Below are 13,966 nucleotides of genomic sequence, written 5' to 3'. Positions count from 1 at the left end.
TTTAATTACAACACCTTAAAAAAAAAAAAAGGGCTAGTTTGGTGGCCTTCCCGAGTTAAAGTAAAACTTTTTAAAAGGGGTCAAGGTCTAAAGTTGACATTTTTGCGAGGTCTCCAATGAGGGAGACCCCATTATCCACGGTAAGACCCCCATTACCCAGCTCTACCAATCACGTCCATTTCCCTTTGGAGTCGCCTGAAGGAGGAGTAAGACGTTCCAGTGAGGGGAAAAAAGGGTTCAAATGAAGGTCAGATACCCAACAGTTCGCTGGGGTGAATAAAGTGGGGCAAAGTGAAGCAGCTGGCGGTGGCTTCAGTGGTGGCAAGCTTCCCACGCTGGCAGGGAAACCAAGCACGCAGTGGCACCTGGGGGCCTACTGTGTGCCAGGCCCGAATGCAGGTCTCCGCCCCGAAGGCGCCCGCGGGCCATCCTCTATGTTGCATCTGGTGGGGGGGAAACCAAGGTCCCCGAAGGGGGCTGAGGACACCCGGGCAGCCCACGGTGCCCGTCCGCGAAGCAGGGCCAGCGGCCGAAGACAAGCATTCCCTCCTCGAAGGGCAGACCCGCCTCAGCGAGGGCGGATCCCCCACGGCCCTACCCCGACCCCGGAGAGCGAACGCGGCCCAGCGCTGCGCCCGCTCCTCACGTGTCCCCGATCGGCCCCCGAGCCGTCTCACGTTCGACTTCCGCCTGACCCTTCCGACTTCCGGTAAAGAGTCCCCCCCGCTCTGTTTCGCATCTCCGCGCCCTCCAGGCCGCGTCGCCCCGTACGCGTCCGCGAGCCCGGCTCCCATGCGTCCGTCGACAGACGCCGCTCAGCGGCCCGCGGCAGGCCCCGAGCCGCGCCGCCTGTCGGGCTGGGCCGCGCGGCGCTCGCTCCCGCGGACGGCGCGGCGCGGCGGGCGGGGCGGCGCGGTAGCATATCCCTCCGCCGGCCCTCCCCCGCGCGGCCCCGGCGCCCCTCCCCGCGGGCCGCGCTCGCCGCCCTGCGCCTCAGACTGTTTTGGTAGCAACGGCAACGGCGCGTCCCGGCCCGGCTCCCGGCGGCTGTTCGGTGTCTGCGGGCCTCCCCGCCCCTTCGTCGTCGTCCTGCTGCCTCTGGCACCCGCGACCGCGCCAGCCCGCGCCTGCCCGCTCGGCGTCCGCGCGTCCCCGCCGCGCTCCGGCGTCTCCTCAGCGCGCCCGGCTCCCGGCTGTCCCCGCCCGGCGTGCGAGCCGGTGTATGGGCCGCTCACCATGTCGCTGAAGCCGCAGCCGCAGCCGCCCGCGCCCGCCAGTGGCCGCAAGCCCGGCGGCGGCCTGCTCTCGTCGCCCGGCGCCGCGCCGGCCTCGGCCGCGTCGACCTCGTCTTCCGTGGTGCCGGCCCCTGCCGCGCCGGTGGCGTCTTCCTCGGCGGTCGCGGGCGGCGGGCGTCCCGGCCTGGGCAGGTGGGTGTCGGCTCCCCAGCCCCCTCCGCGCCCGCCTGGCCGATCCCGCGCCGCTCGTCCCCTCCCCCGCCTCGCCCCGTGACCGGCCGGCGTAGCGATGGGCCGGGGGCCCGCGGAGGGGCGGGAGGCGCCGGCAGATCCTTCGGGCTTCTCAGGCCGTGTCCAGCCTCCCGCACCATCGCGTCCCCTCCCCCCAGACGGCCAAGATGGACGGCCCGGGCGGCCCCCTGCCCCTCGCGTGTGTGCTAGGGGCGATTGGTCTCCCCGCCCCACCCCCTTGCTGGGTCCCCTGCCTGTGATGGAAGAGCGGCTGAGCCAGGGTGCAGGTCGCAGGGGGACCCTCTCCTGAAATGAGCCTCACTGCTGGGTGGGGAGTCGGGAGGGAGGAGGGGAGATTGAGGCCCAGCCGCCCCAGGTAGGGTCAGCCGGGTGTCCTGCATATTCCCGCCTCGCAGACCCTGGGAAGGTGGGCGACCGAGGCGAGGTGGGTGGCCAGCGGCCTTGCGCACCCATCCCCCTTTAGATCTGGGGCGGCGGGGTTCCCGCAGCGGGCTGTCCTCCCCCAGCTGGGGAAGGGGTGGGAGTGCCCTGCTCCCTCCAGGCCCGCCTCCCTCCTTCCCCGCAAGGTCCCCTGCGCGCGGGTGGTGGCCGATCCGCATTGCTGTTTCTCGTCCGCGGAGCAGAAGGCGCCTTTGAATAGAGGTGGGCGAGGGCCGGACTCGAGAGGTGGGTTGGCGGCGGGCACCGGACACGCAGCTCATTTTCCCTCCCAACCCCTGTCCCAGTTCCTGAAATTTTTAGGGGTGAGGAGCCTCCACAGAGGAGTTGGTGCGGGTCCCGAAGGCAACGACGCGAGTGTTGGCTTGCGCCCTCGGCCCCCTTTCCCCTTCCCTGGGCCCGATTTCGTTGGTAGGAGCTGGAGGAGGCTGGGTGCTGTCCTGTGTGACTGGGCTTGACTCTGGAGGGTGTGTGCGCGCGGGGGTGGGGAGGGGTGGGGGTGCTTGTCAGTTCGTATTTCACGAACTAAGAAAATGCTTAGTGTTAAAACGGAGAGGCAAATGCCAATAGACTCCATTCCATTGTGGCCGGTGTCCTTAACTTGGGAAACGCCGCCGCCAGAGCTTACCAAGGGCATGCAAGTCCATTTCCCCTGTGTCCCTGTGTAACAGGCACTACTGTGCCTCCCTCTGGCCTAGGCCTGGCTGGCAGGGCCTCCTTAAATAGACATCCAGGACTTAGGAGGTGGGCAAGGGGAGTTTTCTTGTTTGGAGTTTTCTTAGCCCCATTGTCCAGCTGTCCATTTCCAGAGAGTTCCTGTACAGCAGAAGTTAACCCGCAGGGTGAATCAGAGCCGGGTTTTAAGGAGTTCTTCTGGGAACAGTATGTGTTTTACTTTATTCCCCCACACTCCCAATTTTCCCAAGCATGAGGCCTTTCAAACCCTTCTTAACCCGCCTCGTTCAAATTAAACCATCATTCTATTTCCACGGTTCTGCGAAGTTAGGGTTTGTAACTTGAGTTTCTTTTCCGTCCTTGACTTTTAGTGAAAAACGAAAAAATATTTAAATTTAACTTTAAGGATACATGTTTTTCTTTGCTTTTTTCATGTTTTAATCTTTGGTTCTCAGGAAGTGGCACGCATTTACGTTTTGTTCAAATACAGATTAAAGTTCCTGAGCCTCGCTTACTCTGTAGGCTTAAACATTAGACTGTGGCTGGCTGGACTCCACAGGGAGGGGCAGGGTATTAGGACCCCTGTCAGTCTCTGCTTTTGAGGCTCTGCAAAAGGGAAGGGCATTTAGAGCCTTCCCTGCTTTAAGTTCTCTTACTTGGCGCATAGGTTTCTTTTTAAGTTTCCTTCGTCCAATGCCTGTGCTCAGAATGGGTACTTTTGTTCTGTACAGAACCTTGGTTAACGCCATCCTCCTGTTCTTACTCTCCTCAGGGTTGTAAATGCATTGTAACTTGTAGAGTTTTGCTTGGGTTTGTGTGTGTCATTTTAAAGTAGGGCTGGCAGCATGGCTGTGGAAGGGCTATGTAGCATCGGGTGGTGGGGTGGCTCAGTGGCCCTTGCGGCCAGGCTTGTCAACCAGGATTCCCACACCTCTGCTGCCACAGCAGGAAGCAACTGACTCCTGCTGCAAGTTGTCCTCTGACCTCCACACCTGCCAGGGCATGTCCCCTCCTCCACAATAAATACACTTGAAAAGTGGCGTTGATGTTGTCATGTTTGAATTAGCAAAATGCACTTTACTGCCGCCTTAAGCACTGTTTCCTTTCTGGACCCTCCCCAACCTGGAACCCCAACCCAGGCCTTGTTTTTGCTCGAAAAGGATTTTGCTACTCAGCCAGCCTGGATCTGACTTGATTTTTGTGTGAACAGAATTTTGTGTGATTTTTGAGAACAGTTTTTTCCCATCATCACTTAGAGGCCACTTTCTTAGAAAAGAACCGTATGTGATCACTTTTTAAAAATCTTACCACAGTTGCACCCGAATCTACTTACTCTTGACTTTGACCTTTCGTGACGTCGTGCTCATGTGTGATGCAGCCTTCTTCCCCTTTAATCTGGTGACTTTCTTTTTTAAATAACTTATGCACTGAGCTAAGTTTCTACCCAACGGCTGGGGCTTTGCTCTTTGTGTTTGTGTTTTGTAGTGGTGGTGAGGTGAACTTCTTCACTAGAAGCTTTTTGCTTCATCCTAATTTTTCCCTAGAGAAAGTGGTGCCCAGGAGTGGTTTCAGTAGGTCAAGGACTCTAAGGTTTTATGGCTCTCATAAGCTGTGCCATGTTATTTCTCAGAAGGCTCAGTGGGTTCTGGAGCCAAGAAGGCAGCTCTTCAGGGGTGGGCTCTATGTACTTGTTGGATGCTGTGGGGGAGTGTTGCGTGTAACATCAGGGTCCCTCACAGACATGGCTTTCCTGTGTTTCCTGGTCATGGCTGTCTTTAGATTTATTTTATATATGTAAGTGCTTTGCCCGTTTGCATGGTAAATATACTGTATGCACGTCTAGTGTCCACAGAGGCCAGAAGAGGGCCCTGCATTCCCTAGAACTAGAGTTACAGACATCTGTGAACACTGTGTGGCTGCTGGAATCCCTGGGTCCTCTGCAAGAGTAGCCAGTGTTCTTCACCCCTGAGGCATTCATCCTGTCCCTCTTATTTCTTTTTGGATTTTCAGATTGTTTTTCTGTATATGAGTGTTATGTGTGCATATTAAAAGTGCCTGGTGCCCACAGAGGCCAGAAGTGGTCTCTGGATCCCTGGGATTGAGTCAGGGAGAGTTGTGAGGCCACCATACAGGGCCAGGTTCCTCTGCAAGGGGAACAAATGCCAGGCCTGGTGCCATACGCCTTTCATCCCAGCACTAGAGATGGGCAAGTGGATCTTTGGGGCTCGAGGTCAGCCTGGTCTCTGTAAGGAGGAGACTTATAAGTGCTCTTAACCACTTCAGCCCTTGTATTTGAGTTTTACTTGAGCTTTTTTTTTTTTTTAAAGATTTATTTATTTATTTATTTATTTATTTATTTATTTATTTATTATAAGTACACTGTAGCTGTCTTCAGACACCTGAAGAGGGCATCAGATCTCATTACAGATGGTCGTGAGCCACCATGTGGTTGCTGGGATTTGAACTCAGGACCTCTAGAAGAGCAGTCAGTGCTCTTAACCACTGATCCACCTCTCCAGCCCTTTACTTGAGCTTTTACTCAGACTGTATGTGAAGACGCTTTGGAGCCTGTAGTGTACACTGCCAGTGCAGATCCAGGATTTCTGAAGGAACTGTTCTAAAACTTTCAGGCTGTTCAAAAAAACTGTTAGACATTTTGTGTTATTAGCTGTTAGTTTATGATCACTTTTGGGGAAAACAAGTTAGCTGGTGGTGAAGTGTGTGGTAGGATTAGCTGAAGGAGGTTGAGGCAGGAGGAGGATCATGAGTTACAGGCCAGCTTGGGCTATACACATTTACAGTTTGGAGGTGATGTACACCTAACATTCTAACATTGGGGAAGCAAAGACAGGTAGCCTGTTGTACAGAACAGCCAGGGCTACACAGAGAAACCTTGTCTTGGAAAAAAACCAATTTGTTGTGCATACCTCTTGTCTGTCTGGTGCCTATGGAAGTCAGAGAGGAGGTCAGATGCCCTAGAACTGTAGTTAGGGTGGTCAAGGGATGCTGGGAACTGAACACAAGGTCCTCTGCAAGGGCAGACAGTGCTCTTAACCGCTGAGCCACCTGGCCACAACCAACCATGTATTTATTTTTTTGAGTTCAGCTTTGTTTTTGAATAGCAGGGGAAAATGACCTTGAACTTTTGGTCTGACTCCCTAGCCCCCCACCCGGCTGTTGGAATTGTAGGTGTGCACCTCATTTATGCAGTGCTGGGGTGGTCATTCAGGCTTATCTGCATGCTGGGCACACATTGTACCAATGTAGCTGCATCCTATTTGGTGAATCATGGGTTACTTCATAGAGAGGGTTTAGTGGTGTGATGGACAGCATCCGCTTTGCTTTCTTTTAAGATTTATTTTATGTATATGGGTACACTGTCACTGTCTTCAGACACACCAGAAGAGGGCATCAGATCCCATTACAGATGGTTTTGAACCACCATGTGGTTGCTGGGAGTTGAACTCAGGACCTCTGGAAGAGCAGTCGATGCTCTTAACCACTGAGCCATCTCTCCAGCCCTTGTTTGCTTTCTTTGTTTTGAGACAAAACTCTCACTATTTGTAGCCTTGGGCTTCAAGGCATGTGCCACTCCTGGCTTATAGGTTAGACATCTTTTTTTTTTTTTTTTTTTTTTTTTTTTGGTTCTTTTTTTCGGAGCTGGGGACCGAACCCAGGGCCTTGTGCTTCCTAGGTAAGCGCTCTACCACTGAGCTAAATCCCCAGCCCTAGACATCTTTTTAAAAGTACTTTTTAAGATTTATGTGTGTATGTGTGACCTTGTGTGCTTGTGTATCACATGTGTGCAGGAGTCCTGAGGAAACCAGACAAGGGCACTGAATCCCCTAGAATTGGAGAGAGGCAGTTGTGAGCTGCTGTGTGGGTACTGTGAACTGACCTGGGTTTTTTGGGAGCTGGGTAAGCATTTTTTTTTTTTTTTTTTGGTTCTTTTTTTTCCGGAGCTGGGGACCGAACCCAGGGCCTTGCGCTTTCTAAGCAAGTGCTCTACCACTGAGCTAAATCCCCAACCCCATGGGTAAGCACTCTTAATGAAGGAGTCAGCTCTCAAGTCTGACTTGTAGCCTTTGTTGTTGTTTTTGTATTCTCTTTCAGAGAGGATATCTTACACATTTCTCACAGTCCTGGTTGTCACTGTGTAATCCAGGCTGGTCTCTTAACTCACAGAGATCTATCTGTCTCTGCCTGCTGAGTGCTGGGATTAAAGACAGGCACTATCAAGCCTGGTTTAGTTTTGGGTTTCTTTGTTGTTGCTGTTTGAGACAGGGTTTCTCCTTGTAATAGCCCTGGCTGTCCTGGAACTTGCTTTGTAGACCAGGCTGGCCTCCAAGAGATACGCCTGCTTCTGCCTCCTGAGTGCTAGGATTAGAGGCCTCTACTGCCCAGCTTGCCTGGGACTCCTTGAACAGGCAGTGTACATCTTCTTGCCTCTGCCTCAGGCACCATGGCAGGCCCCACATCTTTTTTTAAATGTAGCCTAGGCTGGCCTTGCTTCAGCCTCACAAGCACTTTTGGGAATTCAGGTATACCACCATCCCTACACTTCTCATTTTAAACACTTTACTTTAAAATTATATTTACAGGGTCCAGAGAGATGGTTTAGTGGTTAAGAGTACTGGCCGGGGTTCAGATCCCAGCACCTACATGACAGCTTGCAACTGTCTGTAACTCCTGTTCCAGGAGCTCTGACACTCTCTCTCACACATGCAGGCACGGCAGCAGTATACATAAAATTAAAAATAAATTTCATTTTGAAAGAGAGCGAGAACGTTCTTTAATCTTTCGGCTTTGTTTTTCGGGTTTTTTTGGCTTCATTCTCTTAAGGCACGCATCTTAGAAATTGTCCATCGTGCTTCCATGTAAATGTCAGACATCTCTGTAAGTTCACATCCCTCAAGTGCTTACAGCACTGCACAGCATAAATTGTTGAGTATCTGTCTGTAAGGCAGTGTTAAGTTATTGGGTGTACTCATGTCTAAAACAAAGCTAATTGCTCTCCTGGAGTTCACATTCCTCTTTTGAGCCTTGACGGGTGGCCCTGTGTGGCCTGGACTGTCCCATGTCAGCCCTGCCTTTCTGGGATTGCACGTGTGGACCGCCACACCTATTTTGCCTTAACTGAGAGGCAGGCAGCAAATAAGCAACACACCTGTGGACTGGGATTAGAGGAAGCAGATTAAGGGCATAGAGAGTTTGAGGAAGGGGATGGATGCAAGTTTAAGTGGATTAGATGAGTCTCCTTGAAGAGGTAACAGGTCAGATCCTTCACCCTTAAATCTTAGTTGCAATTCATAAGGTTAAAACTGGCTCATTTTGTCATCTTCTGAAGGGGTATTGATAGTCGTTTGATTATGCCAATCTGAAGTTAGCAAAAATTAATATTTAGGTCATTAGCAATAAACTGCTAAAGTCTGCTAATACAAAAGAAAGACATTTTTGCTTTTGGACTTTTTTTTTTTAAAAAAGATTTATTTATTTAATGTATACAAGTACACTGCAGCTGTCTTCAGACACCAGAGGGGGCATTGGATCCCATTACAGATAGTTGTGAGCCACTATGTGGTTGCTGGGAATTGAACTCAGGACCTCTGGAAGAACAGTTAGTGTTCTCAACTGCTGAGCCATCTCTCCAGCTCTCTTTTTGTACTTAGCTATTTTACTGGATTTATCCAAATGGATATTAGTTATCTGTGTTTGAAAGAAAAAATGCTGGGGCTGCTTTGAGTTCTGCATGCTGAAGTCTAGCATAGAAACATTTATGGGGTCAGGCATAGTGTTCTTGCTTTGTCTAAATGTGAACTTGTGTTTTTTGTTTCTCTAACTAAACAGTTGCCGTTTTACCCAGGGGATGGAAACTCACCATCCTGATTAAGAGCCATGTGATGCAGATTTAAAGAACATCTCATTCTTTTTGTTCTAAACAGCTTCAGCTGTATTGGAACGTCATTCTAGTAGAGCACCGTGTGCATGCACACACACTGCCTTTAGAGACTTTTTCCTTGAATCCTAATGTTCTATTTTGGCTAGGTAGAAATTGCTTTTAGTATTATGTAGTGTTGAGCGGGTAGGGAAGTCTATTTTTATAGTTATTTGAAGTGATGGTGACAGCTTCAGTTGAGATGTAAATGGAATGTATTAGCAGGCTAACCTGCTGGAGCTTCTGAATTGGAGATGCATGGGGGAGGGCGGAGCTCAGCGGTGGAGGGTTTACCTAGTACTCAAGAGGCCCTTGATTGAATCCCAGGTTCTGTCAAGAAAGAACAACAAACAGCAACATTGATTTGAAGTTGTCTTGAAAAAAAAATTGAAAATGACATGGTCGAGTGAGTTTGAGGACAGCCTGGTGTACATAGCGAATTCCCAGCCTGCTGGGGCTGCATAGCTAGACCCTGTCTCAGAAAGGTGGGGTGGGGCAAGTGAGTGTGGGAGTAGGGATAAAGTGCCTGGTGTGTTGGGAGTGTCGGAGGTCATGGCTGTAAGGGTGCAGTTGCCTGTTGAGGAGTGTGAGCTGAACAAGCCCAGTGCTGCTCACTGGCCGCTGCTTGCTTAGCTGTCACACAGAGAGTGCTTTCAGGAAACTGCCCGGAGTTGGTGTTGGTGAAGTCTAGAACTATAAGGACACTTTTGGATCCATATCTTAAAACTAGTGTCACATATGATGGCAATGTGATTTATTTAGGGACAGACAGGGCCTTACTTTTCCTAGGCTTGTCTGAATCTGTGGTTCTGTTTGGTTTCCTGACTGTGCGGATCATAGGCAGGAGCCATCAGACTAAATGCTCTTAAAGTGGAAGAGCCTCATACCTTTGAGTAGAGGGTGCTGCACCTCTTCATGAGGACCTGTGTCTTGAAGCACACATTTAGTTCTATAGGTGGTTGTGCCGCAGCTGTCTTCCTGTTTAAACAATCGAGATCCTATAATTTGTTTATATGCCATGTCTGTCCAGTGTTTGGAAAAACAGACTTGTGAGATATAGTGTATAATAGGGATATGTATGGGACATAGTCTGTGACAGAGGTGAACACTGTCCTAGAGTGCAGAACAGACTTATTTGTGAGATAAGGAAGCTGAGTATTCACTCATAAATGGGTTTGATTTTTGTTTTCTCATTGGAAGTTTTAGGGTGCTTCCAGAAGAGCAAAATATTTACAGGCGTGTTGGTGCATTCCAGAGACAGGCAAGCAGTCTCTTTATTTAAAGGCTAATCTGAGGGGCTGGGGATTTAGCTCAGTGGTAGAGCGCTTGCCTAGGAAGCGCAAGGCCCTGGGTTCGGTCCCCAGCTCCGGAAAAAAAAAAAAAGGCTAATCCGAGTTCTAGGCCAGCTACATAATGAGAACCTCGATAAATAAAGTCTCACTGGGAAGCAAAGTGGAATACTGAAAGTTTTTCTTTTCCTTTATTAAGATAGCCACCATCACAGCCTCATATATGATACTGATAGAGATGTGGTACGTAGATTTTTTTCCCCCCAAGGTAAGGTTCCCTGGGTAGCCTTGGCTGTACTGGAACTCACAGATCTGTCTGCCTCTGCCTCCTAGCTGTCAGGGTTTTTTTTTATTTTTTTTTGGAGCTGGGGACCGAACCCAGGGCCTTGCGGTTGCTAGGTAAGCGCTCTACCACTAAGCTAAATCCCCAACCCCAGGGTTTTTATTTTATACTTAAACATATCTTCAGATTATTTTATGCTGCTGAGTGTTTACCTGCATGTGTGTATATGCACCATGGTCATGCATGCCTGTGTCCTTTGGAGATCAGAGGAGTGGAGATACATAGCCACCGTGTGGATGCTGGGCACTGAATTGTGTGCCTTCTGAAAGAACAGTCAGTGCTTTTTCCAGCCTCTTGTTTTAATTTTTTAGTGATGTGATACCTTTGCGTTTCTGGGAGAAATGTACATGAATGCAGTTTTCCTGGAGGCCAGAAGATGGTGTCAGGTCCCCTGGAGCTGAAGTTTTAGGCTGTGAGTTGATCAACCTGGGTGCTGGGAATTAAACTTAGGTCCTCTGCAAGAGCACTAGGTCCTCCTAACTGTTGAGCCATCTCTCCGGCTTCATAGATTAGATTTTGAGTTCAGTAGTTTGTATCTTAAAGAATTTTTTTTCTTGAGATGATAGAATTTTAGAGTGTGAAAAAAGAAGCAGAAAAAAAAATCTTTCAAAATAGAACTAACTTTGCAGCTTTGGGAGATTAGGTAGCCTGCCAAAAGCAACCTTCATTGATTTTTATTCTGCTCCTCCCTTCCGTAAGTGCAGACAACAAGATGGCGGGAGGGCTGTGCGTGCAGCTCCCTAGAGCAGTCCTCACCCAGCTCTTTCCTGTTGGGCTCTGGGTTAAACCCCTACCCAGCACCACAGAGAACAAGACAAAAGGCGAACCCGAGATTTGAGTTTGGCTCACATAATAAGTTCTTTAATTGTTTTTAGTTTGTATAATTCTGCATAAATGTAATGTGAAATCTGCTTGAATGTTTGCTTTTTAAAGGGCAGCGTCTCACACATTCTAGGCTGGCCTTAAACTTGGCTGTAGCTCAGGGAAAGGTTTTTTCCAGTGCTGGACATTGAACCCAAGGCCTTGTATGTATCAGACACGCATCACACTCCTTAGCTTCCTGCATAGTTTAATTTAAAACAAAACAAACAAAACAAAAGACACAAAATACTTAGCTTTCAGGTTGCCAGTGAATCAAAAGGTAGACCTTTCAGAGGCCAGTGTCATTGAGAGCAGTGGGAAACTGAGATGTGGGTGAGAAACTGTGGGGTTGTAGTCAGTCAGGAGGCCCTAGAAAGCACACCCTGCGGGGTGTTTTGACTGAGTGGATGACCTGGTCCATAGGCCCTAGGGCAGTACTGCCTTATTGCACAGTGTAGTTAACATGCTCACAGTGGTGACTCATAAGGTTAAATTATTTTTAATAGCTTTCAAAGAATTTTTCAATGCAGGTCATAACTGATTAGATTATGAAGTCACTTTAAAGTGTTTTTGGTCGAGGCGGGGGTATTCCTTGCTACTAGCTCTGGTTAGGGTGCAGTTTGCTATGTAGACAAGGCTGGCCTCTGACAGATGTGCCTGCCTCTGCCACCCTAGTGCTGGAATTAAAGGTATGCACCAGAACGTCCGGCCCTACATTTTTACACATTTTTTTTTTCCTTCGGGGCTGGGGACCGAACCCAGGACCTTGCGATTCCTAGGTAAGCGCTCTACCACTGAGCCAAATCCCCAACCCCCCCCCCCCCCCCCCGCCCTACATTTTTGTAACTCCCTGAGACCAGTTAGTGCTGTCTGTTGAGGTGTGAGCATATACTGGTTTGCTCGTGTATAGGTCTTGTGCAAGTGATTGTAGTTGCAGTCATCTCGTGAGTGTTCAGAAGACAGCATTTGAAACACTCCTCCCAGCCCCTGCTTTGTAACTTCTTTCTGCCTCTTATCTCTTGATGTTGCTTGAAGCCCGAGGCCAGGTGTGTTGATCTAGGAGTCCTACTTAGGGCCAAGCACTCAACACGCACTTATTCTCAGCTGCTGACCAGTATGGGTCTGTGGTAACTACTGGGCACTGCAGAAAGAACACTTTGCTGCCAAGGTTGAGCGTAGCTCTGACCCCTGGGTATAAGCTGCAGTGTTTAAAAGGCGGTTGACCCACAGTGCCTGGCAGGACCACACAGCTACATTGCCCTGTGTGGCTCTGCCCTCCTGAGCCGATCGATGGCTTAGATGATATCGTCACAGTGTGTGGAGGCTTCAGGTGCAGTAGTTGAACTGGAGACTGGATTCACTTCCTCCTAACGCAGTTAGTTAAGCTTTCTCAGGCTGCAGCTTTGTTGTTTGATTGTATCTCCTGGCCCAGAGATGGTGACTGGCTGTTTGCATGAGGACTCAGTTTCTGTGTCTCATAAAGGTGTGTCTTATGCTTTTAGGAAGAAGCACAAGTAGGGTGGGGTATAGGTCTGTGGTGGAGTGCATGCTCTGCCTTCATGCCTGGCACCCCCCACACAGTGAGGCATTGAACTCTTTACCTTTTATCTTGTCAGTTCTTTCCTAGCTCTCCACTTAACACCATTCAGATTTGAAGCTTGAAGTTTGGTGGTTTTCAGTACTCAGTCTATTTACAGGTGAAGAAACTAAGGCCAATGATATTTACTAAGTTTCATCTTTGGCTCTGTAACTGCCACTAGAATTAGGTTCACCCCCTACTCCGACCCTCAAAAACCCCTACTTAGTGAATCAGGCTACTCCAGACCTCACATGCTAAGCCTGTGCTCTGCTGTAGCGCCACACCTGGGCTCCAACCCCCTCCCCCAGCACATGTTTCTTAGCATGCCTCCTGCTTTTCTGAGTTGTCCTGCGTTCTCCAGAGCCTTAGAAATCAGAAATCATCACAGCCACATTCTGTGGAGAGACTATTAGTGGGACTCAGTCTTGCCAGAGTCAAGTCCACACCATTGTCTGTGGTAGTAAGTCCCTCCATAGGTGGAGCACACAGTATTCATTCAGCGTGAGGTAAAGCCTGCTGCTCTTCATTTACCTTCTTAAATGTAGTCTTCATAGGCTCAACCGAGTTGAGTTACACAGTCTTATTGAAGGAAAAGGGCCTTGCCTGTGTTCTCGCAGCTTCAGGGACGTACAGTTAAAGTGACATCAGGACCCAGTGCCTTGCATTAATGTCTGGGGGCTTCAGTTTAACGGTGAATAGTGAGATAGGAGGAAACTTAGAACTGCAGAATAAGGGGGTTAATGCCACCAGCCACCAACAGATAGGTGGCTGTGCTGCTAATGATCAAATTCAGTCACCACACCCACTACTGCTATTTCAAAAATGTCTATGTGCTTGAGCTCAGCTTATTGTCAGTGTCATTCAAGTGTAGCAGCAGCAGCAGAGCTCACACTGCAGCGGCACACACTGATGGTGTTATAGAAGGGAGCAGTTAATGCTGCGAATGTCAGATTAAAAAAAATAACAAGTTTTTAATTTTTTTGAGACAGGCCTATGAAGCCCTGGCTGTCTTGGAACCTGTTGTGTAGACCAGGCTGGCCTCAAATTTACAGAAATCCTTTTACTTCTCCCTCCCTAGTGTAAAAAGATTAAAACATTTTTTTATTTGTGCATGCGTGTGTGTGTGTGTGTGTGTGTGTGTGTGTGTGTGTGTGTGTGTACGTACGTGTATGTACCACTGGAGTCCAGAAGAGGATATCATATCCCCTGGCAGTTGTGAACCACTTGATGTGTGTGAGTCCTGGGAATTGAACTCAGGTCCTTTGCAGGAGCAGCTAGTGCTCTTAAACTTGCGGGGTCATCTTTGTCACCCCAAAAGTCATATTTAAATAGTGGGCAATAACATAATTGATGGTGAAA

At 49.5% G+C, this 13,966-nt stretch overlaps 1 protein-coding gene across 50 annotated transcripts in view; it reads left to right on the top strand.

The window, feature by feature from the left end:
- The first annotated feature begins 730 nt into the window (after nucleotides 1–730).
- Nucleotides 731–13,966, top strand: part of Atxn2 (ataxin 2) — a 95,092-nt gene continuing 81,856 nt past the window's right edge. For 43 of the 50 annotated variants that reach the window (XR_015633937.1, XR_015633936.1, XR_015633935.1 and 40 more), the window contains exon 1: nucleotides 731–1,427. Coding sequence is in view for 39 of the 50 variants with exons in the window: in XM_087578083.1 (XP_087434209.1) it covers nucleotides 793–1,427 (635 nt within the window). In the remaining 11 variants the exon portion in view is untranslated. The other 7 variants (XM_087578090.1, XM_087578092.1, XM_087578087.1 and 4 more) reach the window with 2 other exon arrangements.

This window comes from Rattus norvegicus, chromosome 12, assembly GCF_021556685.1.
Source record: "Rattus norvegicus strain SHRSP/BbbUtx chromosome 12, alternate assembly SHRSP_T2T, whole genome shotgun sequence".
NCBI lineage: Eukaryota > Metazoa > Chordata > Mammalia > Rodentia > Muridae > Rattus > Rattus norvegicus.
This window is presented reverse-complemented; position numbering and strand designations above follow the sequence as displayed.